Source organism: Leptidea sinapis, chromosome 5, assembly GCF_905404315.1.
Source record: "Leptidea sinapis chromosome 5, ilLepSina1.1, whole genome shotgun sequence".
Classification (NCBI taxonomy): domain Eukaryota; kingdom Metazoa; phylum Arthropoda; class Insecta; order Lepidoptera; family Pieridae; genus Leptidea; species Leptidea sinapis.
This window is the reverse complement of record NC_066269.1, coordinates 11,092,518-11,116,896: the sequence shown is the minus strand read 5'-3', so window position 1 is coordinate 11,116,896 and position 24,379 is coordinate 11,092,518. Positions and strand designations below refer to the sequence as shown.

Genomic DNA, 24,379 nt, shown 5'->3' with positions numbered 1-24,379 from the left:
TGGTATCAACAGTCATTCACACTAAAAATGTTGCGGTCTTTCAATCTTCCAGATTCCCAGTAAATAACATTCAAAGTCATCTATAATTTATTTGGTGCATTTTTAATTTTTCTTTTTTAGTTTTACTGACATATTACCTCTATATTTCTCCATTCACCTATTATCCACAGGAACAAACGTAAAATTTTTAATTTTACACATTTATTGACTCTATTATTAAAAGAGGCTAACTGACCAAAGTGGTTTGAACTCAGTTTGTTCATTATTGCCTGAGAAATGGATTCATAAACTACATCTGGGGGTCTGTATATACTAACAACAATGGTGCGCTCGAGCTCTACGGGCTATTTCAATTGTACGTTCAACATAACAATTCTATTCATAAATCTCTAGGCAAACTTGACTCTCACTCGTAAGATTCCCTATATTGATACAATTTCACCAAAAAAACAGCACGTAATATTTTTATGTCGTTAGTCAATATTGTGTCCATAGTTATAGTGAAGATTTTTGAAAATAATTATTTTTCTAAGCCTACCTACCTACACTAGTGAAGTACCTACCCACACCGAATATCCGATTCAGTTTCACCAAAATTCTTTCACATTGATTTGCGTTATTTTTTGTGTTTATGGCTCCCCTATGAGACCTTAAGCCTTTTTTTAATCTACACTAAAGGAACTGAACGGCTTAAAAAAATTTTAGCAGTTTAAAAAATGACGCGAATAATAAAGTGAAAACAGAATAGTAAAACTAATTCTAAATTTTTCTTGTTGTTAAGACAACTTTATGTCCCGGCCATAAATAAAAAAAAAACTAACAAAATAGATGAAACAAATATGGAGTAGTTAATGTCATTTCAATGAAAATGAAAAATAAATAAAAATGATTTGGAGTGTAAAGCATGTGATTTTGTGTACAGCCGTCCTTTTATTTAGTTTAGAAACATGTAAGTTTGAATTCCATTATATTTCTATGTATTTAGCTATTTCATTCGAAGTATGTACGTGTTCCAATATTTTTTTAAGAATTTACAGCTATTTTTCGTTAAGGTGCTGTTGGACCTTGAATTTTGCATTAAATTTATTTTAAAATATCCTTAAGTGTATTTATGTAAATTTAATTCACGAAGTATAATGTATTTTAGGAGAGAATAAGACGTAATTATCTTCATAATTACGATGGAGTACCTGTGCTTATTATTTTTACTTTCACCAATAGATCTTCACTCATTAAACAAAACTACTTGACGTTACTGCTTAAGAAAGTATAGCTAAGAAGCACAGAATAATTTATGCTTTTGGTGGAATACTTCTACTAAAATTTCAAACACAAATAACATTAAAATTCTACTTAATGTTTTTCATATAAATTAAATCATTAAATTAATGTAACATAAATCCATAAAAATCTTTTGGATTCATTAATAGTTCTTCTTCTTCGTCGGATTACTCTTGACAGAGCAGTCGTGGTCACGTCTAACGACGAACAATTCTATGCCAGTTATCCCTGGCTATTGCTTCTCTGGCACATGTGTTGAGGGGAGTATTGGTTAAGGCTTTGATCTGGTCTGTCCAGCGCATAGGGGAGCGTCCTCTTGACCTACTGCCGTTGACCCTTCCTGTAATAGTACCTGAAAGAATAATCTACCCTTAGTACTAGCTCACTTATTGGCTTTGGACTTTATTTTCATATGACAACCTTAACATGTAGTTGTAAGTTACTCTAGCTTTATGATTAAACATGGTCAAAATTTATAAACTTTATTATTATTTATTATTATAATATATAACTTTATTATACATTTTTAAAACACCAGAGAAAAGTAATAAGGAAGCATACATAACTTCAGCCATATCACTCATCATGTTAAGTACTACCTGATACAACATTTGAAAAAAGCTTGTACACTCAAGTATTATCTGACTGAACCACTTACCATCATTTGTGTGACGTAAGATTGTTTTTGTTACTTGTGCTTCAATGAAACAATCCCATAAAAAATTGCAAATGCAAACTTTTTCATATGATTACACAAAAAAGTTTTTTTTTGTTTTTGTTTATCTGCAATCAGATTTAGACTATAATCAGATGTGTTGCCAGTTATCATGTGCAGAGTGTGCTTCTGCGCTTCTACTCATCCTGCTTACTTACTCTCGGGATTCAAGTGTTTGCATATCAAAGTGGATCAAGGGTTTTTTGGAGCTAATGTCTAAAAGAGGTGTTAAAAAAGCATTGGGACGGCAAGACAGTCTACTTTTATATCTCTCTGAAGCTAGTCTTATCTTGTGTATGATTGTTATAATAGATGTATGTGTTCATAAGTCTTTTTAAGAAAGTTATCTTGATTTTGAGATGTGTATAGCATGAAGGTGCCCAATAAATTTATTGATTTTAGGTAAAAGCGAACTCCAGCTGCCTTCCCTAATGCTTTACAGCCCTGGAGAGCTGGAGTATACTGATGTGTTGGTGCGCAGAGTGAATGACAACCTTACACTCGTCTGTGAGTTGAAGGGTGCGTCCGTCCCAAGAATATTTGTATGGAACTATGTCAGCAATGGCTCTGATATTGTCAGGTGAGATACATTCGGCAAAATGACAGATTTTTGTTTCCTACGACTAGCTTAGCTTACAATTACCACTACTCACTGCTCATCATATTGCTAACATTGAAACATAAGTTTTAATAAATGACTCCCTGGTCCATACTGCTCTCCTAGAATTATACAAGTTTACCACCAAGCTTCCTCACTGGGCGCAGCATATAGGTCATAACGCCCAGTTCCCAAATCCTGTGTTGATGACCTGTGCTATGTCCTACGCTGTTTCTTCTGCATATCAATGATATGTTGGACTCCTGCAACCTGCATTGCTATGACAGAACTGGAGATGCCGTTTCAAGTTTGTGCGTTGCCAATTCCACCATCATCTGGAAGGCCAAGCCACATTGGCTTTGAAGAAGCTTGGCGCCATAAGTTTTAGACATATTTTCACAACATGGAATCCCGTGGTCTCTCTCTGCAGTACGAATGCAACAATAAGATCCGAAAGTATGGACGTCGTCAGTAGTGTGTGTGTCGTGAAATAGGGAATCAAAGGCCAAAACGAACTATGCACTAAGTGGACAGATTGATGTACCAAGTGTTCTCGCCGCCGCCGCAGTTCCGTCGTCACCACGATTCATGAAATTGGATCGAAAAATTGGCATCAAATTAATAAAATATGTATAGTGAGTACCCGTCATAATAATTGCAATTTCATTTTATTATCATGAAGCAGAGCTCTTGCTGATAGAATCATCCAGCTGCCACAAGTAGTGCCCATTCACGATTATGATGCAAGATCACTCTCAACTATATTTTAGCGAAGAAAGAAACCCGCATGTCTTCTACCACATTCATCACAGAGAGTGTTGAGAATTGAAAAAAATGCCAAGAATCTCTTCCATGTACAGAGCAGAGTGAACTTCCTGTCTCTATATTTTTTCCAAAGTTTTCCATGGGAATTCTTCAGTGCCACTCGTCAATTAAACCACTTCCTTTTTCAAAACAATGTCTGAACATTACCTGATACTTTACTTTAGAAGTACTTATATGTATACACGTACTTATATGTATACACTTGTACTGAAAAATGTTGCGAATTTTATTGAGCATACTAGAATCGTTATTAACTAATCATTTATTAAGTGACTTACTAAAAGTATATACATGCATAAGCCAGGCGATATTTTTTTTCTTGTGGTAGAAATGTAGCAACTTTCAAGTTGTGTATAATTTATTAATAATATTTCAGGCCCTTTTTGGTGGAGCCAAGTGGGCCAACTCCCACCAGCCGGCTCCAGAGACAGAATCTCCAGCTCACCGACAGTGGACACTATATGTGCTCTTCACCACCCTTCAGTATCACCAAGTACATACTTGTACAGCCAGGTATGTCTTACTTTGTTTTACATCTAATCATGTGATTTTAAATATAGGTAGGCATGTTGTGTGATGACTTACGGTACGCAGACGTGGTCGCTAACTATGGGCCTTATGAGAAAACTTATGGTCGCTCAGAGGGCAATGGAAAAGTCTATGCTCGGAGTTTCCCTGCGAAATCGAATCAGAAACGAGGAGTTCAGTGGAGTCAGAGAAAGGCAGTGGGCAGGCAGATATAGTTCGACGGACAGATGGGTGTTGTGGCAGAAAAGTCCTCGAATGGCGACCACGTACCGGAAGACGCAGTGTTGGTAAGCCCCCCAAGATGACCGACGATCTGGTCAAGATCGCCGGAATATGTGGGATGATTGTCGTGGAAATGTTTGGGGTAGGCCCTTGTCCAGCAGTGGACGTCTTCCGGCTGATGAAGACTACGATGATGATGACGTGTTAATATTAATACTATATTTATATCTTAAAAAATTTAATATGATGTGGGCTATTCCAAAATAAGCTACACATGCCAGGCTGGGTAAGCTTAAAAGGAGTCAAGAACCCCCACTTTATTTGTATTTTGTATAAAGAGATCTCACCAAGTCATCTGCAATCACAAAACTTTGGACGAACATATTTACAAAATGCGAGCAAGGACTAAAGACAAATGATCAAACAACAAGTGACAAAGTACGGTTAAGCAAATTACAGAGATGGGAAGTCGTTGGCCGTTGTCGCGTCGTATAAAGAGGGCACATGCAGTCAGAGGCAACATGCTCGCTCGACGATTTGCATACTGTTTATTGTTTTAACTTTAATTGTTTGTAACTATAGGTCTTATTGTGCCTGAAATAAATGCCTTTTATTTTATAAAATACCTGATGAATGATCGTTCGTTCCAGCGAACAACAACTGCGCTCGCGGGGCGTTCTCGTGTTCGCGGCGCTGTGTTCTGGCGGGATACGTGTGCGACGGGTTCGCGGACTGTCTGGAGGGCGAAGACGAGTCCTCCGCATTCTGTCCTGAAGCGCCGTGCCAACGTAAGTTACTCTACCAGTTAATAGTATATCGTGCAACTCACGAAAGCGAAGTAGAACGCCCGAGCGAAGCGAGTGCGGTCATTCGCTTGAGTTCGCAATCAACAACTTGTCGCACGACTTGCACATACTGTTTTGTATTTCAAATGCGACGATTTATGTATTATTTCCGACTCCATATTTGTTTTTAAACTTTTGTAACTTAAATAATTATAATTTCATTTATCAAATAATTAAAGTGTCAGACGCGTCAAATTCAATTCAGTTTGGATATTTCGATTGTGTTTTTTTTTCTTATAATTTTATTTATTTTAGCAATTTTATCTAAATTTGCGTGTGACAAGTAAACTTTTCGCACTCAAAGAACACTTTCATTTACGAAAAAACTTACGTGTGATTTTAAAATGGGCAAACGGCTCTTTTTCAACCGCAACAGCGAGCGCCAATATACTACTTTTCCCGCATGTGTAATAAAATAGTATATGGTGACACACCTCTGTGGTACTCTGACATGTTGGGCACCATACTTACCCATCTATATATTACTAGCTGACCCAGCAAACGTTGTATTGCCGATATTAAAATCGCGATACAAAAGTAACTGTTGATCGTAGATGGGTGAAAATTTGAAGTTGTATGTATTTTTTAATGTGGACTCATAATCAAACAAATTTAAAAAAAAAATAAAAAATAAATTCGTGTGGATTCTCAGACCTACCCAATATGCACTCAAAATTTCATGAGAATCGGTCAAGCCGTTTCGGAGGAGTTCGGTCCCGCACACCGTGACACGAGAATTTTATATATTACATATTGTAAGAGTCACTTGTGCGATGTTCCATAAAATGTATAACTTTTATATACTACTACCCGGTTAGATTATCTCTGGACTTGACGGGGATGAGGTCACGTCGTCGCTCTGTTACGGTGTGCAAAACAAGCATCACTAGGGTATTGTTATTAAATAAAAAACGATTTTTTTTTCTTTTTATGATTATACTAATAAAGTTGTCAACAATTCTTGTAGATATTAATTGACTTGAATAGTAAATTAGATAAAGCTATAAATAATTTAAATGTTCAGGTAATGACCGGCTGAACTGCTCATCGGGCCGCTGTATCGCGGAGGCGTCGTGCTGCCGACAGACTGACGTTCAGGTTCTGTGCCGGCAGCCCTCCTGCTGTGAGGAGCATCCTCGCTACTCCAGGTTTGAAGGTGGGTTTGAATTGTTATCTCCTTTTTTCAACACTTCGCGTACTGCGGCTCTCTGTGTTTTTTTTATGTTTCTTGACCACATTGATTTTGGCGCGCGAATTTTAAAAAATTTAAAGTGTTTTGCAAAAGTTTATCTATTCTTATTATTTTATGTGAAGGTTAAGGATTTAGTCTTGCACAAAAATATTGAAATTTCGTCATAATCATATACTTGTAAACTATTGGAAAACGTTTTTTAACATACGGTTTTTTTATGACAATAAGGGACGAGAAAAGCTCCTGCTGACGTTCAGCTGATGATAATTGATACGCCCTGCTCATTACAATGCAGTGCCGCTCAGGATTATTGAAAAACCCAAAAGTTTTGAGCGGCACTACAATTGCGCTCGTCATCTTCACACATAAGATGTTACGTTTCATTTGTTCAGTAATTTCACTAGCTACGGCGCCATTTAGACTGAAACACAATAATAGTTACACATTACTGCTTCATGGCAGAAAACTTCACGGTGCCGTTGTGGTTACCTATCATCTAGCCGGCATCCTGTGCAAAGGAGTTTCCCACAGGTAAATGCCCTAAGTCGTCTCTTACAACTACCTGGGGTCTGGGACTTCCCTATTTTATGCCCCAGGGAAGTACAGGGCATGATTCAACAATGATCATTACCACAGGAGCTGTAGCAAATTTATTAATTATCAAATCTATTGATTTGTGTTATGGTTTGTGGGTTTTTATTGAGTATATTACGAAATGGGAATTGAAAATGTATTTGTATTTGCAGCCGGCGATGTGGAAGTGGAATTCCCACCGCTTACAGACCGTCACTCCCCCGATGACTACGGCTTCATACAGTCCACGATATACACAGTCACTGGTGAGTACCCCAGCTGTACTGGCGGCTCGTACTGCCCTGACACTTGTATGACATGAGTAAAGAAAACGGTGCAGAGACTAAGCTTCTTAAGAGCGGACAAAATTGTTACCTATTTTGGTAGGGTTGTTACAAAAAGTTAACAGAAATTAAAGAAAATGTTATCTTATTAGCCTTTTTATTAGGTTTGATCATCGATATTAAATAACATTAACATTATAAACATTTTTATCATAAATTATACCTTACTATCTAGTTTAGGTATTTGATAGATATTTATATATAATTTTAATTATTATACCGACTAGAAATCAAGAAATAAGAATCATGTATTGATGATAACCTTTCATTAAAAATACTTTTTTAACTTAACCTTAAACGGTTAAAGTTGAATTTTTGGTTACGATTTATTTTATTATATACAAACGCTGATTCACAGCCAAACTGTCGTTTAGTAAATGTAGTGCAGAGAGTAATATGGGAGCTGTTTTATCATCTTTTCTACTGATAACTTTCGCGTGATCTAGCTAAATTGCATTTAGAACGGCTGAAAGTGAATCACTTGGAGATCTAAGAGGTTTGAAGTACATGAACTTCAGAAATCAGAAGTGATATTTGATCTCATTCCAATTCTAAGTCAAAGTCATCTGTTCCCGCTACCGTCTGTAGTCCCGTGGGATGGTCGCGCACGAAGTTGCCGGTCTATATATAGGTATAACACTAGAAGTAAGGGATTGCTTGTTACTAATTCTAGAAGGCTTCATAAGATACATAATAGCTTGAAGGGTAAATGTATACACTTTTATAATAAAGTACCAGCCACTGTTCAAGTATTGGCAAAAAATGGTTCCGTCGGAAATCCACAGCTGAATAACCAAGTGATCCGACGGCCTGGGACTAGATTATGATTATTTTATAGCAATAGCAATGACAATATAATATTGTATATTTGATTAAAAAGAACGCAAAAAAAATGCTGGCAGAGTTTCTTACGCCGCTTCTTTTCTCTCAGAGCGCCATTTGTTTCCAAAGCGGTAGGTCTAGTATATTAGAAATGACATGAAAAAGAATTCTAAAAGAATCAATTTTGAGAAAATAAATGCCTTTTATAGCCTTTATTATTATATATTATTTTTTGCCTCTCCAAGAAAGGTGACGTGTTGCAGACATTACTTATATTCTAAATGTAGCAAACGGTAAAGTTAACTGTGCAGAACTGCTAGAGCAGATTGGCTTTCGAACCACTGTCAGCTCCAAAAGGCGAGGCATCATACTTGAAATACAAACAGCAAAATGTAATTATAGACAGAACAGTTTTCTTATAAGAGCATGCAAACTTTATAATGAAGTTAATAGTGAATACGACCTTGACTTATTCAAGACAACACCATTTCAATTGAGATGTCAGTTAAATAAAAACTTTTAACTTATATAAAGTAAAAGTAGGTTTTATAATATTATTGTAGGTACAATAAGTATTTATTATTTGTGAAAACTTGTAAATAGCTTTCTGTTTTATAATAGAATAATTTTTAATATGTACCTAGCTGTAAGTTTTCTAAGGTTGTAAAATAAATAAAATGGTGTATATATTGTGCTAACGTGTTGATAGCCCTGTGTTGTTGTGTGCAGCGTGCGCGCTTATCTTCATGATCGCCGTGGTGCTCCTGGTGTCGGCTCTGTGCAAGATGCACATGAAGCGCGCGGCCCTTCGCGGGTACACGCACGCGCATGCGCACACCGCCCGCCACTACTCCGTGAGTCACGTGACACTTATGTAGGCTTACTGTGTACCACTGGACTGGCCGGTCAACACACTGTCTTTGTGTTAAACCACTTCGAAAGTCATACTAAATCATCGCTCTAGAATTTTCTCGAGTCAATTCCATTTTCTCAACGGCTAAACAAGTTTGAAAAGACCTTGAGACAAGACCAAAAATCATAAATAAATAAATGGTAATCGATTTTTAAAACCAAGGAGTTTTCAATTAAAAAGATTTTAATATAACAGGAACAGTGGAAATATTGCATTCCCGATACGTTTAATGCAGCCCTCGTACTACTGGACTGGTGGCTGTCAAAGTGCTTTTGTGCCTGTTTGGTATCCGCCATTTTGGCGCTGTTGGCCATGTAGCGAGAGTCCGCGGTACTAAAACTAGTGATGACAACCTCAGCAAACATCGATAGATGGTGGGAAACTACAAAATAAAAGCGTACTTTATAACCTACGTTCTTTCTTTAAGTATAAATAACACGAAAAATTAACGAAATTAATTCAAAGGTCGAAAATACTTCAGACATTGAACGTTCCTTCGTAGCCATTTCTATTATATGTCAAAATTATTTCTCTGAACACTCGCGCACAGAAAATTTGCTGTCAAACAATATGGAACAGCCTGTCCAGAGGTATTTATACAAGTCAGTGATTTTTATCCATGGTATAATAATATACTCCGACAAGTATTCTCTCCCAGTGACAGCTGGGTCACGTAATTCACCTAAGAATACGTCATCAGTTGCAATGGCGGTTCTCAAACTATTTTCGGGTGAAACAACGCTATAAATGTGAAATGACCAACAGCTGTCAGTATGACTAGCGATGATCATTTTTTTTTTTAATTTATTTAGTGGCACGGGATGCAAGTCCATAGGCCAAGCGATGATCATCAATGCAATGTATTGCCACTGTGTGTGATTGAATTACCCGAGCAAAATGATGTTTTTTATACGAATGACGACCTATATAGCCGAGTGGTTAGCGATCCTATCTACTAAGCTAGAGGTCCCGGGTTCGAATCCCGGTAGGTGCAAGCATTTATATGATGAATATGGATGTTGGTTTCCGAGTCATGGATGTTTATATGAATTTATGTATGTTTGAGTAAGTATATTGTATTAAATATATCGTTGTCTTGTAACCCATAATACCGCCTATATATGCTTAACTTGGGGCAAGATAATTTGTGTAAAAAGTGTGTCAATATTATACTTAATAAAGCAATTTCTATCAAATTTAAATCTAAATTTATGAATTAAACGAGTAACTAATTAAGCTAGTTAGTAATTTATTTTCTTTTCATTAACACAATGAGAAGGTAGCTAAATTTACTGAAAAGGACAATCAATGGTAACACTTATGGTGACGTAGTCTTAGGCTTTATTTTAAGTTCAGTGTGATTTCTCTGTGTATCCAAGAAAAGCAAATGCCATACCATCAACAAGCTCCTAACACTTTTTGAATACTTACCTTTACCATTGGGAGGCTTATGGGTACCACAACGGCGCCTTCTTCTACCGTGAAGCAGTAATGCAGCAGTGAAGTTTCGGTCTAATGGGCGCCGTAGCTAGTGAAATTACTGGGCAAATGAGACTTAACATCTTATGTCTATCTAGAGCTGTTCATGCTTTTTGGGTTTTTTAAGAATCCTGAGTGGCAATGCTCTGTAATGAGCACGGCGTATCAATTACCTGAACTTTAGTTCGAAATAGTGTTTTTCGATGTTTACATCATAGAGATTTCTCGTGAAACAGTTGAACACATAAAAATAAATTACGAACATATATTTTTTTCTACAATAATTACTAATAAACTGACTAGGGTGACTATAAAACTCAAATTCATTTAGATTTTTGTCACAAGTCAATATTGTTGATTTATGATTGCAGGCTCGCTACCCGCCTAGGTACGAGGCGACTCGGCTGTTGGACCAGCCATCGCTAAGCCCCACCAGGCAAACTGTGCAGGTATATCTAGTCTACACAATCATATTCAGCATAATATAATAACGACATTAGGATAATGATTATCTTATACGAATTGATGAAATAAAATACTTTTAAAAAGTTTAAGACGAGTGTAGTTTATTATACTTTTTTAAAATAAAAAAATAAATGATTATTTAATTAAATTAAATTATTGAAACTGAATTAATAAACAAATAATAACGAAAATAGTAATGCAATCAAAAGATCAAATAATAAAAAGTTATAAACAATTTGTTATGTTTTTCAAGTGATAACCCTCGCTCCTAGAATTAATACACAAAAAGTGAGAGTTGAACAAAGCCTACAAGATTTTATGGCGATACGTCACTCGAACGGTTAGCACAGTTGGCAGAGTACTGGCACGGAACGCTAGAGGTTTTTTTTATTTTTTTTATTTTTTTATGATAATAAGGGACGAGACTAGCAGGACGTTCAGCTGATGATAATTGGTACGCCCTGCCCATTACAATGCAGTGCCGCTCAGGATTCTTGAAAAACTCAAAAATTCTGAGCGGCACCACTATTGCGCTCGTCACCTTCAGAATAAGATGTTAAGTCTCATTTGCCCAGTAATTTCACTAGCTACGGCGCCCTTCAGACCGAAACACAGTAATGCTTACACATTACTGCTTCACGGCAGAAATAGGTGCCGTTGTGGTACCCATAATCTAGCCGGCATCTGGTGCAAAGGAGCCTCCCACTGGTAAACTGGTCGTGGGTTCGAGTCGCGCATCGTTTATAAAATTTTGTTTCCAAATTTTATTTGTGTAAAAAGTTATAAGAGTTATGGTTAAATCAGAAATATTAATCTCTAATAGAGAGAGAGAGAGATACCCATTATAAAATCTGACGTCACATTTTAGTTTTGCCGTAGTAGTAGATCTATACAAATTTTTGCGGCTTTCGAGATAGTATACAAATTAAATTAAATTATTTAATTAATTTTTATTTAGTTTCTACATATAGTTTAGGTTACCCTTTCTCTCAGAAATTAAATGCTTGTATCTATGTATTTCTTTACTTGATTTTAATATTATTTTTAGTGTACATCATTATTACCAGTGGTGCAAAGGAGCCTCTCCTTTGCACAGGAAGCGGTCTAGATTATGTAAACATTACTGTGGGTCGGTCTGAAGGGCGCCATAGCTAGTGAAATTACTGGGCAAATGAGACTTAACATCTTATGTCTCAAGGTGAAGAGCGCAATTGGAGTGCCCCTCAGAATATTTGGGTTTTTCAAGAATCCTGATCGGCACTGCATTGTAATGGGTAGGGCGTATCAATTACCATCAGCTGAACGTCCTGCACGTCTCGTCCAATATTTTCAAAAAAAAATTATAATAATAAAAAAATGCATCGAATCAACGCTCCTGTGATTCCTATCATGTTGCAAGAGGTGAGCGGCGGTGATCATTTAATATCAGGTGACCCGTAAACTCGTTCGACCTCCTCTTCTATAATACTCCTTATTACCTCCTCCCGCGATGCCTCGTGTAGTTGAACAATGAGTTTCTTGCCATTTCTTCTCATTAGCTCAACCATTTACGAAGTGACGTTAAATTTAACAAGAAAAGTATGTTTTTGACATTCATCAGTGTCATTTCCGTGTCCTACACGAATTAAGTGATTTTGATTTGATTTGAGCACCGGAATACTGGGTCTTTAAATCTCTATCGGTGCTATTCCGCGGGAATAGCTGAAATGGGTTCGAAGAAACTATGTGGTCAGTCGTTATTTGAGCGAGAAAGTACATTCCTGGACTATACGACATGGGTACCTTAAACAAAGCCGCGTACATCCAAGTAAAAGGCCGGCAACGCAACTTCTGGTATTGCAGGAGAATGTGGGCGACGTCGATCACTTTACGCCAGGTTGACACTTCGCTCGTTTGTCCTCTTCACTAAAAAACGTGATTACGGATTATGTATTGACATATCTGCTACAACACGGACCTTATGGTTGCGAATGAAAAAAAATAAAGAATTTTGGATTAAACAAAATAAGTGGCTCCTCAATGTATGTCTGTCTGTTTCAGTGTGAGACAGAGACTGCAGCGGAGTCTCCGGCTGACAGCAGCTCCCTCTCTCGACTCTCGTCCATGTTCTGTGGCAGATACTCTCAGGTGGGTATTGTTCAACAATCGCTCAAGTACGCATATGTGTCGTTTCTTATGCTAACAAGTAGATGGGCCACAATGTATAACACTGTTAATATTATCCGAGACGTAATGTTTCTCAAATAAGGCAAAGCGTATTAAGATAAAAACTAAAACACAACAGTATAAGTTAATCACGATTTTGCGCCAAAAATAATGTATAAAGTACTGCTATACGAACACTGAACAGTTAGTTCTACTGCTATCAATTCTTTTATACAGGCGAAAAATGTTACAATATTAGTTTGTTTTAGTAACGTGCTTTGAGAGACCAGCTGCCATTTAAATCACCTAAGCTCCAGAAATATACTTAAAAAAATTACCAATCAAAGTATGTATTTCCTATTTCTGTCCCTTTCGTTAAATCGGGTACAGTGAAGATGTATCACCGTCTGAATAATGTAGTTGATTAATTATACACAGTTCTGTCAGTGCATAAATAATGTATTAAATCATAAATGTTCCAATCAGCGTTTTATTATATAGCCGCAGTAGCAAAAAATATACATACACTCTGGTCCTTTGAGCCGGTTGTTTCAACGTTTTAAGAAATTTGGCATCCACGATTCCGTGGAATTTAAATTTGGAGGTTCCTTACTTCGTTGAAAACTACAAATTCAAGGTTCAGAATTTTGTTTAGCGTTTCCTGTTAGAACTGTGTAATGAAACACTGGTTGCCACTTGATTATTTATTATAAATATATTTCCCAACAGGTGCCGACACAATGCGACGTCGAAATGACCGACGTCACCTCCGCATCACTGAATAACTCCCCAACACGTAACCGTCCGCTGGACGAATACCGGTCACCAATACCCAACGACCTGTACTACACAAACCCAGACTTGTCTAACCTGGGTCGAGACCTTAACTATATGGCCACTCCAATCGAGTTCTTCAGGCGAAGGACCCTGAGACGAAATACCATCGACCGCGTCATAGACCATCTGACTCAGGCACCACGACCTTTGACTCTACAAGTTGGCAGGTTCCAACTCAGCATACCCAGGCTGCGACGCGACCGACGTCCAGACACCCCAAACATTGCTGAAATCAATATAGAGAACCTGGACTTCGTAAGGCTGAATTCTAACGATACATACACCCTAAATGGTAGGACTATTCGCCTTTTGGGGGCGGACTTCGAGAATTATCCCAGCATGGATGGAAATAGACCTCCACCGTACAATGAGGCAATGAGATACAAAATGTATGGCCCTCCGCCGGAGTATCTTAGCCGCGAGGGAATCAATAGGGAGACAGAAGCAGCCAGTAACGTGGAAATGCCTCCATGCTATGACGATCTGAATGGGAATACCAGCAACGCGAGAACCAGTGATTCACTTAATACCTATTCGAGTAACGCACAATCCAGTAATATGGGGAATGACAACAACGCAAATATCAATTTAAGGAATGAGAGCAACGGAAATATCAATGTAAGAAATGAGAGCAACGGAAATATCAATGTAAGAAATGAGAGCAACGCAAATGTCAATGTAAGGAATGAGAGCAACGCAAATGTCAATTTAAGGAATGACAGCAACATATCGAATAACAATGTTGCCAATAGCTCCGTGAGTGGCAGTGACTTATGTAGTAACGGCAATATAAATAATAATGTAACGTTAAGCTTAGGGAATGACGGCAACGGCAATGGGCAACATGATAGTATAGTGAATAGTGATACTTTGAACAGTTTAAACAATAACGGCACGGTTATCGAGAGTATAAGCTCGGTAATAGATAATCTTCCCGCTATTGATAGCGATTGCAGCGTTGAACGTTGTGGTTGAATAGTTTAGTGATTAGATATAAACTAAGGCATTGTCCACATGGATTCCTGGAGAAGACTCAGTTGGATACTTGTCTACATGGATTTCCTTAGGGATTTATTTGAATTTGTTTGCCATATGGATCCCTTTCAGATTATCACTATCAAACCCCCTGTTTTCCAGATCTAATGGATTCTGCAAGGGGTTTCATTCGTATTTTAAGTGACGTGGTTGCCTGACGTATTGTTTTCTTCTGGAAGATTGAATAATTTTCAAAAGAAACCCTCTAGTTTTCAAAGGTAGATCTAATCGCACAGAGCCTATGTGTATATTTTCTAAAGAGTAAGAGTTTTAATGATTGCAGTGTTAATGAATCATTATTTTTATAGGTTATAACACAAAATTTTACTACTTTAAGAATTATTAATATCGAATTTTGATGTTTACTCTTTTCAAGCTATGTTAGCCTCAAAAATATCTCCTTTGCTTGATTTTGCTTGTCTTTAGCTTATTTACACAAACATTCACAAAATTTGAGGTCTTTTATAATATTCCATCAATTTTTTTTTATTCCACCAAAATCTTGATACTTTAAACACTCATTAATTTAGTATTAGATTCGTAGAAAGGTCCATTGTATTGTACAACAAGGATGTCACTTCGAACATCTGCTTTGAATACAAAATTTTTATTGTATTAATCTCATACTAAATGTATGTGAATATGTTTAATTAATATCAAAATTTTTGATAGTTATCCTTTGGCGTTGAAAAAGTTATTGATGTCATTTTATTGATTAGATAACGTACTTTCGATATTAGTATAAAGTTTTTTGATATCTGTAATGGTTACGGAATAATCTCCTGGTCACACTTAACGATTAAAATAATCATAATTAAAGACAACACTGATGAGACAATAACATTGCATCGCGGCCGAAAAACAATTGACTTTTGTTCATTTCGACAGCGTTTTGCTCGTGATGTGATTCGATTCGTTTGGCACATAGATACCATTAAGAAAGAGAGCTAATAATATCTTGCCACCATTTTGATAAGAGTAGTTACTTTTTGTAAATAGTAGAAGTCAAAATACCGTCCTTTTATTCCTTGATAGTTGGAGTTACCTGCTGTTAAGTGGGCCTGGGGTCTTAAATAGACGTTAGATTTTATATTCTTTTCATTTGTAATTCGTAGACTTTAATTGTTATATTTCGGAATTTTTTAACACCAATATGCCCATCCTAGTAAATGTGGCCACTGTCCAGTGATATATATACATAGTAAGGCCAACAAGATGGAATAAAGAATGTAAACAAAGCTCCAGGGGTTCAAAACATTTGCATTGATATCTTTGAATATTGAAAACAATTTATATATTTCAAAGATTTTCTAGAGCTGCCAGGCTGTGATTCCATAATTAAAATAATCAACTAATAATAACAGCAAAATTCAACAAGAAAAGTAACAGTACGTATTAATAATAACAAATGTTAGTAAATAAATAATAGTAAATACGGAAACGAGATATACGTATTACACTTCGAACGCAATCGAAACAGGAATAAACAATTTCACAAAATGGCGGACCAAATGTTGACAACTGCGGTACTGGCCGCTTTCCTGTACCACGAAACACGCAACGACAGCTATCATCGACCAACTAACTGCGTTCGCTATCGCAATGTAACTCAATAACGGTCCTTTTGTTTACATTCTTTTTTGCGTCTCGCTAGCCATAGTATAGTTTATTCGTCGAGAGTTGATAAGTACTATGAAACGTCTATAGCGACTGTCGCTCAAATATCGCATTCGTTTTGTGGTACGGGGGTACACAGAGTTCAGTTGCCATTTGTAAAAATATTCACCTGTATATATTTATAAATAGAGAAAGACAAAATAGTTTGGAACTTTTTAAGGATATTCGCCATTTGGAATATTGAGATTTGATCAAAAAAGCCAACTTAAACGCAATATTTAATGTATTGTTCTACAAATCTATATATATATTTATAAGAGATTTCCACGTATATAGTCACTCATCACGATATCTCTGGAACCATTAGAGCTAAAGACTTGAAATTTGGTAGGAATATTCTTTTCACCGAGTAGAGGTCAGGTAAGAACGGATTTTCCAAAATTCCATCCGCAAGAGTTTTTTTTTTATTATGAACAGAACAAGGTCTGTCGGGTCGGTCGAGTAAAATATACTAAAATAAAATAACTTACTTTATAATTCTTACTGGAAATATCGAACTAGATGGAACGAAATCAAATAATGCAACATGAAAAAGTCATTATACAACGATAAAAGATCTCTTTGATTAAAGACATTAAACAAGTGACAGCGAAAATAATGCGAAGGAAACAGATTTTTTTTGTGCATTGTTTTCTGTTTTTGGAAAGGAGGACAAAAGAGCATCCCTGGTGCCTAGTGACCAGAGGAATCAAAGGAGCGTAGCCACCCTATTAAGTGGGCGTATTCGCTTTTTTTAAATACCCATGTAGTAACTGTCCATAGTTTGTACGTGTCCCTTGAAAACCTAACTCACGCAACACAACACATTATCGGCATACTCGGCGTCGATATATCAAGCCAGCTTTGTTCTGTTTCATGGTCACTTGGAAGAGAAGGCCAAATTGGTGTACGCAGTAAGAGGGCTTTTGGCGTACAAACCGCCTGTAACTATGTAAGGCAAAAAATCGGCCTTAAATGGAGTACTGTTCTCACCCCTCTGCAGGGGCCCTCCCCGCTCCCCCGTACCAGCTTCCATTTTACGAAGAGCGGCTCGAATTAAGTCGTCTACGATGCGCTTGATTCCTTGGCGTTGCGTGGACATGTGGTTCAACGGGGAGTGCTCAGAGTTGTTCGGGTTGATACCAGCAGTCAAATTCCACTACATTTACATTACGATAAAATGCAATGCACGTGGAATCAATGACCGCCTGTTTCCCGAAGCCATAACTACCAACTTAAAGCCCGGCAACGCCTCCTTTGATCTCCGGTGTTGCGGTGTGTGTGGGCGGTTGCTTCATCACTTGCCTCTTGCCCGTTTGTACCCTTTGTAAGATTTTACCCTCTTGTATAAAAAAATACAGATATTTTCTTTTGGGTGCGAGTAGTGCAATGGTAAAATTATGCGGCTGGTAAAACTTAAAAATGATTAGAGCAATATATCATTAAGGTAGTGTGCAATTTAATTTGACCACTTCAGTGTTTACTCTTTTTAAATCTGTAAATAGCATTTTGTTAAAACATGCTATATATTCGCCTTAGTACTAAAATTAGTATGAAATGTATTTTGTAATTCATTGTTTGTAAAATATAACTAAGACATTTAATTAAGGTAGAACTTTGATAACCGTGTTGAATATATTTAAGAAGTCGTGGCACGATTGAATCCTGCTTATAGTAAGGCCAACTAGATGGGACAAAGAATGTAAACAAAGTTTCAGGGCTTCAAAACATTTTTGTTTGAATAAATTATATACAAATTTTGAATTCCCTATTATCGCTGTCGTGTGTATTAGACAACGATGATTCGTCGGTAGAGTCCGAATCAGCCGTGACTACGAAAACGCTATCTATTGTATTATCAATCATGTTGCTAACAGATACCATGATTAAAGAGGAGGAGAATTGACAAACATTAAAATCATGTGCAATTTCGACGCTTTTTGCGTGGTAAATTCAAATATTTAAAGGTTCTGGACTCTAGAGCTCCTAGGCTGTGATTTCATAATTAAAATCCACAACCACCAAGTTACAAAATCAATAAGAAAACTAACTGCAACGATTTAATAATAACAAAAAACTAATTTAAATACGGAATCGAAAAAGTATTATCTCAATTTCAATTTAATTGAAAAAATACTAAATATATTACTTCGAACGCAATCCAAACAGGAATGAACTTGTTCATAAAATGGCGGACCGATTGTTGACAACTGCAGTACTCACTGCGGCTCCTGTACCACGAAACACGCAACAAATGCTGTCGTTAACCAACTGATGTTATTAATGCGTACGCGTAATAAGGACAGAGATAATAATCGCTCGCTATCGCAATGTAACTCGGTAATGGTCCGTTTGTTTACATTCTTTATCCCGTCTCGTTGGCCTTAGTATAGGTATTTTCAAGTGATGTTGTTCTACAGTTTAATTAATATATAAGCAGGCAATCATTAGTAAATAATTAACAATTTTGCTACAGGAACTTTAGAAATTCACAATATTCCTCGAAGTGTATTTTTGCAAGCGTGTTTAGATCTTTATAATTCCAATAACTTTTGCACTGAATTTACTCAAGCGTTTTCTGTCTTGTAAATATTTTATGCGATGATTTTATCAAGCGCCTTATTGTTTTTGTTGTAATAGATGAATACGTTCACACCATACAATATTTCAAAAGCTTTTCCTCCACATACCTACACAGGGTGTAACCAAACAACATCTGAATACATAAGGGTTCCGTAGATCTATATCTGTTCTCACTAATTTTTAAAAAACTTTTTTTATAATTTTATTGGATAAATGAATGCACTGCGTTGCATTTTTATTCCATTTTTTTCTGGAATATTTCAGAGCTAATATATTCAGAATGATGGGCCAATGGCAACCTTCAACTTTTAGGAAGTAATTGTTTTGCACCCCATATTCATATGTTGGTGTTGGTTAACCTGTATATTGTATAGTGATTACCGCCGCCGATAAAAATGTTGGTTACTTCCCAGTAGGTATGCAAATGCAATATCGATTGAACAGTGAGCATGGTGTCAGTTTTAAAAAATGGATTTAAGATTAATATTGTAGGAAAGGAATCTAAAAAAGAACCAGTTATGTTAAAAATTTTGAAATATAAAAATATTCAATTAAGTACACACCTATCACAATCTGCCACGTTAACATGAATGACGTCACATCTTAACAGTCATCACTGCGATTTGTGAGTTGTGACGTCATAATCCGCCATCATGCGTATTCGGCTTCTTACAAAGTAGATTGATAAAATACCGACATTATAGAATAGTTATTCAAAATCTGTCAACAGACCTATTCTGCTAAAAGAAGTTTGTACAAAAAAAGAAACTCACCGGTGGGTCGAGCACTAACGGCCATTCCCAATATTCATTGTATCTCCGGTTGTGGCCTACTTGAGATAAAAAACCGTAACTTCGTTTACTTTTCTGTCCTAATAAACTTATCGACGGTAACTCATCCGTACACGCTGTCTGTCAATGGGACGACGTATAGCTTACCAGAGATAGAAGTTTGTATGGAAATTGCAACGGTGAACTGGCGATAAGAATGACTTATCGGCTATATTGGGACAGCTTCAGATTATTGACAGCTAATTACTGACAGTAGAAGGTAGTAATTTATCTCTATCTGTAGATAGTACATTTGGAACGGTCGTAAATCCAGCATAAAAGTCGATCAGTGAATTACCGAGACACATGTATATGGCGAAGATGATAATTTTTATAGTTTGTAGTAAGCAAAGTCGTAAGAGTTGAATGAATGTATATACGCAACGAATTACAATAATTTGACATATCACCATTGTTATGTACTTTGGATTTTATTTCGGAGTTTAAGTAGTTATAATGTTTTGCACACAATATGTTCAGAAAGAGACAATATTGTTTAGCGTTAATGTGTTTGCTGTTTGGTGTTCCAAACAGGAGGCCTATTACCAAAATCGGAAGCCGAAGTTTCGACCCGAAACGAAAGAACGACGAACTTCGAATTAAATACTATCAAGTTAAGTCAAAGTCAAAAATATTTTATTGACATAAAAACAATAGATTGCTCGTCAACGTCAATCACAAAAAATACAAACATTCATATTAATTACACAAGTTTAAACATACACATATTTTTAAAATAATGCAATCCAGTAAAACGATTCAAGGCTGAACCATAAAATCCATAAAAAAAAGTGTGTGTGTCAGCTCCGACGCACGGCTGGAGTTTACTTTCTTACTTTAATATTACCATAAAAGTGAAGTTTTAGTTACGATCATAATAATGTCAAACAATGTAAAAGTAAATGTCAAGTGAATTTGGGAATAAGGTAAACGAAAGACAAAATTTCTAATCGCGAACTTCGTATCGAGCGTCGGATCGGAAAGACTTTCGTAATAGGAAAATGTACGATCCGTCAACCGAAACTTTTTTCAATTTTGATTTTGGTAATAGGGCTCCAGGTCTCAGTATGTGTAGTAAGTAGTGTATCGTTCTCAAATAACTGTGCCTGGAAGTGACAACAATACAGTTATCAGACTTATACTATACTAATAGGCAAACAAAGTGTGCGAGAGAGAGACGAATACGGCAGAATAGAAAAGGAAAGCGAAACTAATGTAACCGTAACCGATTATGATTGAAATTGTAAATTCGTGGATTGAGACTGCTTCTGGAACCCGGACCGTAAACAATTTGTTATTTTTAAAGTGATAACCCTCACTTCTGGGATTAATTATACAAATTAAATTTGTAACCAAAATTTATGAACGATGCGGGTCTGGAGCGCGCGAATTCTCGGGTTCCGTCCGAGCGCTCTTACCAACTGAGCCAACCGTTAGTGTGACGCATAATTCGTAAATCTCGGTATGACTTGTTCAACTCACAGGTTCTGCTCGGACGGAATCCGAGAGGTCGCGGGTTCGAGTCCCGCGACATTTGTTACAAATTTAGTTTGTACGGATCCTAAGTTTAAATTAAAATATGGAATTTATTTTTACCAAACTGTCAAGGTCCATATTAGCAAGCTTACTGAGTGTGTAATTTCTGTTACAAGATCTGTTAAAGTAAAAATAGTTTTCAATAACTTTTCACTATTGTTGTCACCACTCACTTGCACTCAAGACTAGGTGTGAAAATATTGCTATCCAATCTCACTCATTTTCGTGATTTTTATTTCTATTGTAAGATTGTATTTTAATATACTTATTGTTATAGTACAAAAGTTAAGTGATGCCTTATCATTGTTAGTTAAGAATAAAATTTGTTGTAGACTTTTGTAGTTTTATTTCCGGAGTAGATGTAGATTTAAACCTCATACTTTGTATTAAATTTAAAAAGTATTTGAGAGCTCGTGAGCACTGGTTTTGACGGTTTATCTATTGAGATATATCTTGAATATGTACTACATAAAAGAAGAAAAATTTAATAAGAACTTTTGCTACAGTACCTGCTTATCTTAATTTTTTTATGACAATGAGGGACGAGACGAGCAGGATGTTCAGCTGATGGTTATTGATACGCCCTGCCCATTTCAATGCAGTGCCGCTAAGGATTCTTGAAAAAAAAAAATTCTGTGCGGCTCTACAACTGCGCTCGTTTCCTTGAGACATACGATGTTAATTCTCATTTGCCCAGTCATTTCACTAGCTACGGCGCCCTTCAGATCGAAACTCTAATGCTTACACATTACTGCTTCACGGCAGAAATAGGCGACGTTGTGGTACCCATAATCTAGCCGGCATCCCGTGCAAAGGAGCCTGGTTACTGGTTACCAACAAACTTAATATATTATTTTACTTATAAATTATATTATCTATTCTTATATATAGATTCTTGCAATTTAAATCTGTCAATATAAATACAATATCCACCTGGAAACAAATAAATGGAATTCGGAAATATTCCTGTAGGTATATTTTAAATAAAAAACAGAAAGTACACAAAAATATTTAATTGTTTCTACGCCACGATCACTACTAGAAATCATGCAAAACTATAGTTTTCTATGTTCTATATAAATACTTGTACATACAACACGAGACTCTGGTTAATGGCACTACCATATCTTAGTATAATAATAATACTTATATTTCAATGTAGTATATTACAAGTTTGTAACCTAATTGCTAATCTATATTTATAGATACATTTTCAAAGCATTTGATAATACTTATAAGATTTCGTATACATATATTATACAATTTAGATTACTAGCTGACCCGACAAACGTTGTTTTGCCATATAAATTATATTTAGAGTTAGACCGTTTCTTGGATATTACAACATTACTCTATTTTTTTTAAATAAAAGAATTTTTCTACAAATAACGTAGCCTATGATACTCTTTATTACACCAGCTACCTGCCAATAAAAAATCCGTCAAAATCGCTTCAGCCATTTCAGAGATTAGCCGGAACAAACAGTTAGACAGGAAGATAAAAATTGTAAAAAAAAAATATTTTTGTAACTATGTACCGTAAATTAGTATTTTTTTTTAAATTCATATACATATAGTAAGAAACGATTATTTAAATATTACAAATAGACGCTCCAATTTTATTTAAATGTATAGATTTAAATATACCTATCGGATGTTGGTTGAGGTAAATCCTGTGTGAACTTCATAGTTCATTTCGTTTAGGGTTTCGTAATATAGAAGAAGAATCGCCTATACATGAAATATTGTTACCGTTAAGATGCAGTTAATTATGATGACACTACTCTTAAGAATGGATAGTTAACTTTAGCAATAAATGCGTTGCACCATTTGACAATTTTAAGATAACTATACACTATAACTTTAACCGTAAACGTCCAATCTTAACCGGTTAAAGTGAACTGTCAAAAGTTTTAAATAAATATTCGATTTAAAATAATTTCGAATAATTTGATTTTTCACTTTAACGATGCCAAGGAATACGATGGTGCAACATATTCCGCAGTCAATGTTAAAGTCAGCGTTACAGTTAACGTTACATTTGAATTAAACCTTAACTATAACAACTAACATGATGCAACCAAGCCTTACATAGGTATAATGGGTCGTCTAAAATAATAGTAAGTTATATTTATAATTATTGAATGCTAATTCAATAATTGTAAATATATGTAAATATATAATAAATGAGGTATTTCTTACCGCGGTTTTATAGCAACTTATATTACATACTAAGCTACGTCTAGGTACATAATTCAAACAATATTTCGATTTTAGTGTCTTTTTGAACTCTTGCGTTCTAAATGCATATTAAACGGGTACAAATCTTGAGCCATGAGTGATAGAATTAGCACATTATACTAAGAAACTCACGTAGTGACGTTTGCTGAATGTACATTGGGTGCAATCTCCGCATGTGCATAAGAATGATATGACGGGATTTCTCATAAACTTAGTACATATACTAGCGTAATAGACGAGCCTTGTGTGAGAGTGAGATACGGATAACTATCCTTACACAAAAACCTAGGTGTGAGAAAGAGACGGAATAGAGGGGCGGTGAAACCGTTTTGGAACAATTTAGTGTCTAATAGTCTCCTGTCAAATTGGATCTCATTTTAATTTTAGTGTTTTTATTGTATTGTTCTGTGTTTTAACGGATATTAATTAAAATATATAATGGTGTCGTATTCTGTGTTAGATGGTGTTGGTATCTACAGCAACAATCCAAATAAAGAAATATTGCACAGGTAAATAGGTACTGATTCTTCCATACTGCTTTCGTGGTGAATATTTTGTATACTATTTTAAAACGCTGTAAACGCTCCTATTTTCTAAAGATAATATTAATTAAAAAAAATGTTTAAGAAAATAATTTATTGTATCCGTGAATAGGTTACGTTTATCAATTTTGCCATAGGGATTGACCAAAAGCAACCTACTACACACTTCACTA

At 36.0% G+C, this 24,379-nt stretch overlaps 1 protein-coding gene across 1 annotated transcript; it reads left to right on the top strand.

Annotated features, from left to right (window-relative positions):
• Nucleotides 1–799: 799 nt before the first annotated feature.
• On the top strand, nucleotides 800–21,757 carry LOC126964457 (uncharacterized). The gene is made up of 10 exons (XM_050807569.1): nucleotides 800–949; nucleotides 2,399–2,576; nucleotides 3,796–3,932; nucleotides 4,820–4,957; nucleotides 6,039–6,170; nucleotides 6,953–7,045; nucleotides 8,675–8,799; nucleotides 10,709–10,786; nucleotides 12,843–12,929; nucleotides 13,677–21,757. Exons 1-10 carry the CDS (start codon nucleotides 886–888, stop codon nucleotides 14,757–14,759), a joined length of 2,115 nt encoding a protein of 704 aa, XP_050663526.1. The 5' UTR covers nucleotides 800–885; the 3' UTR covers nucleotides 14,760–21,757.
• Nucleotides 21,758–24,379: the final 2,622 nt, after the last annotated feature.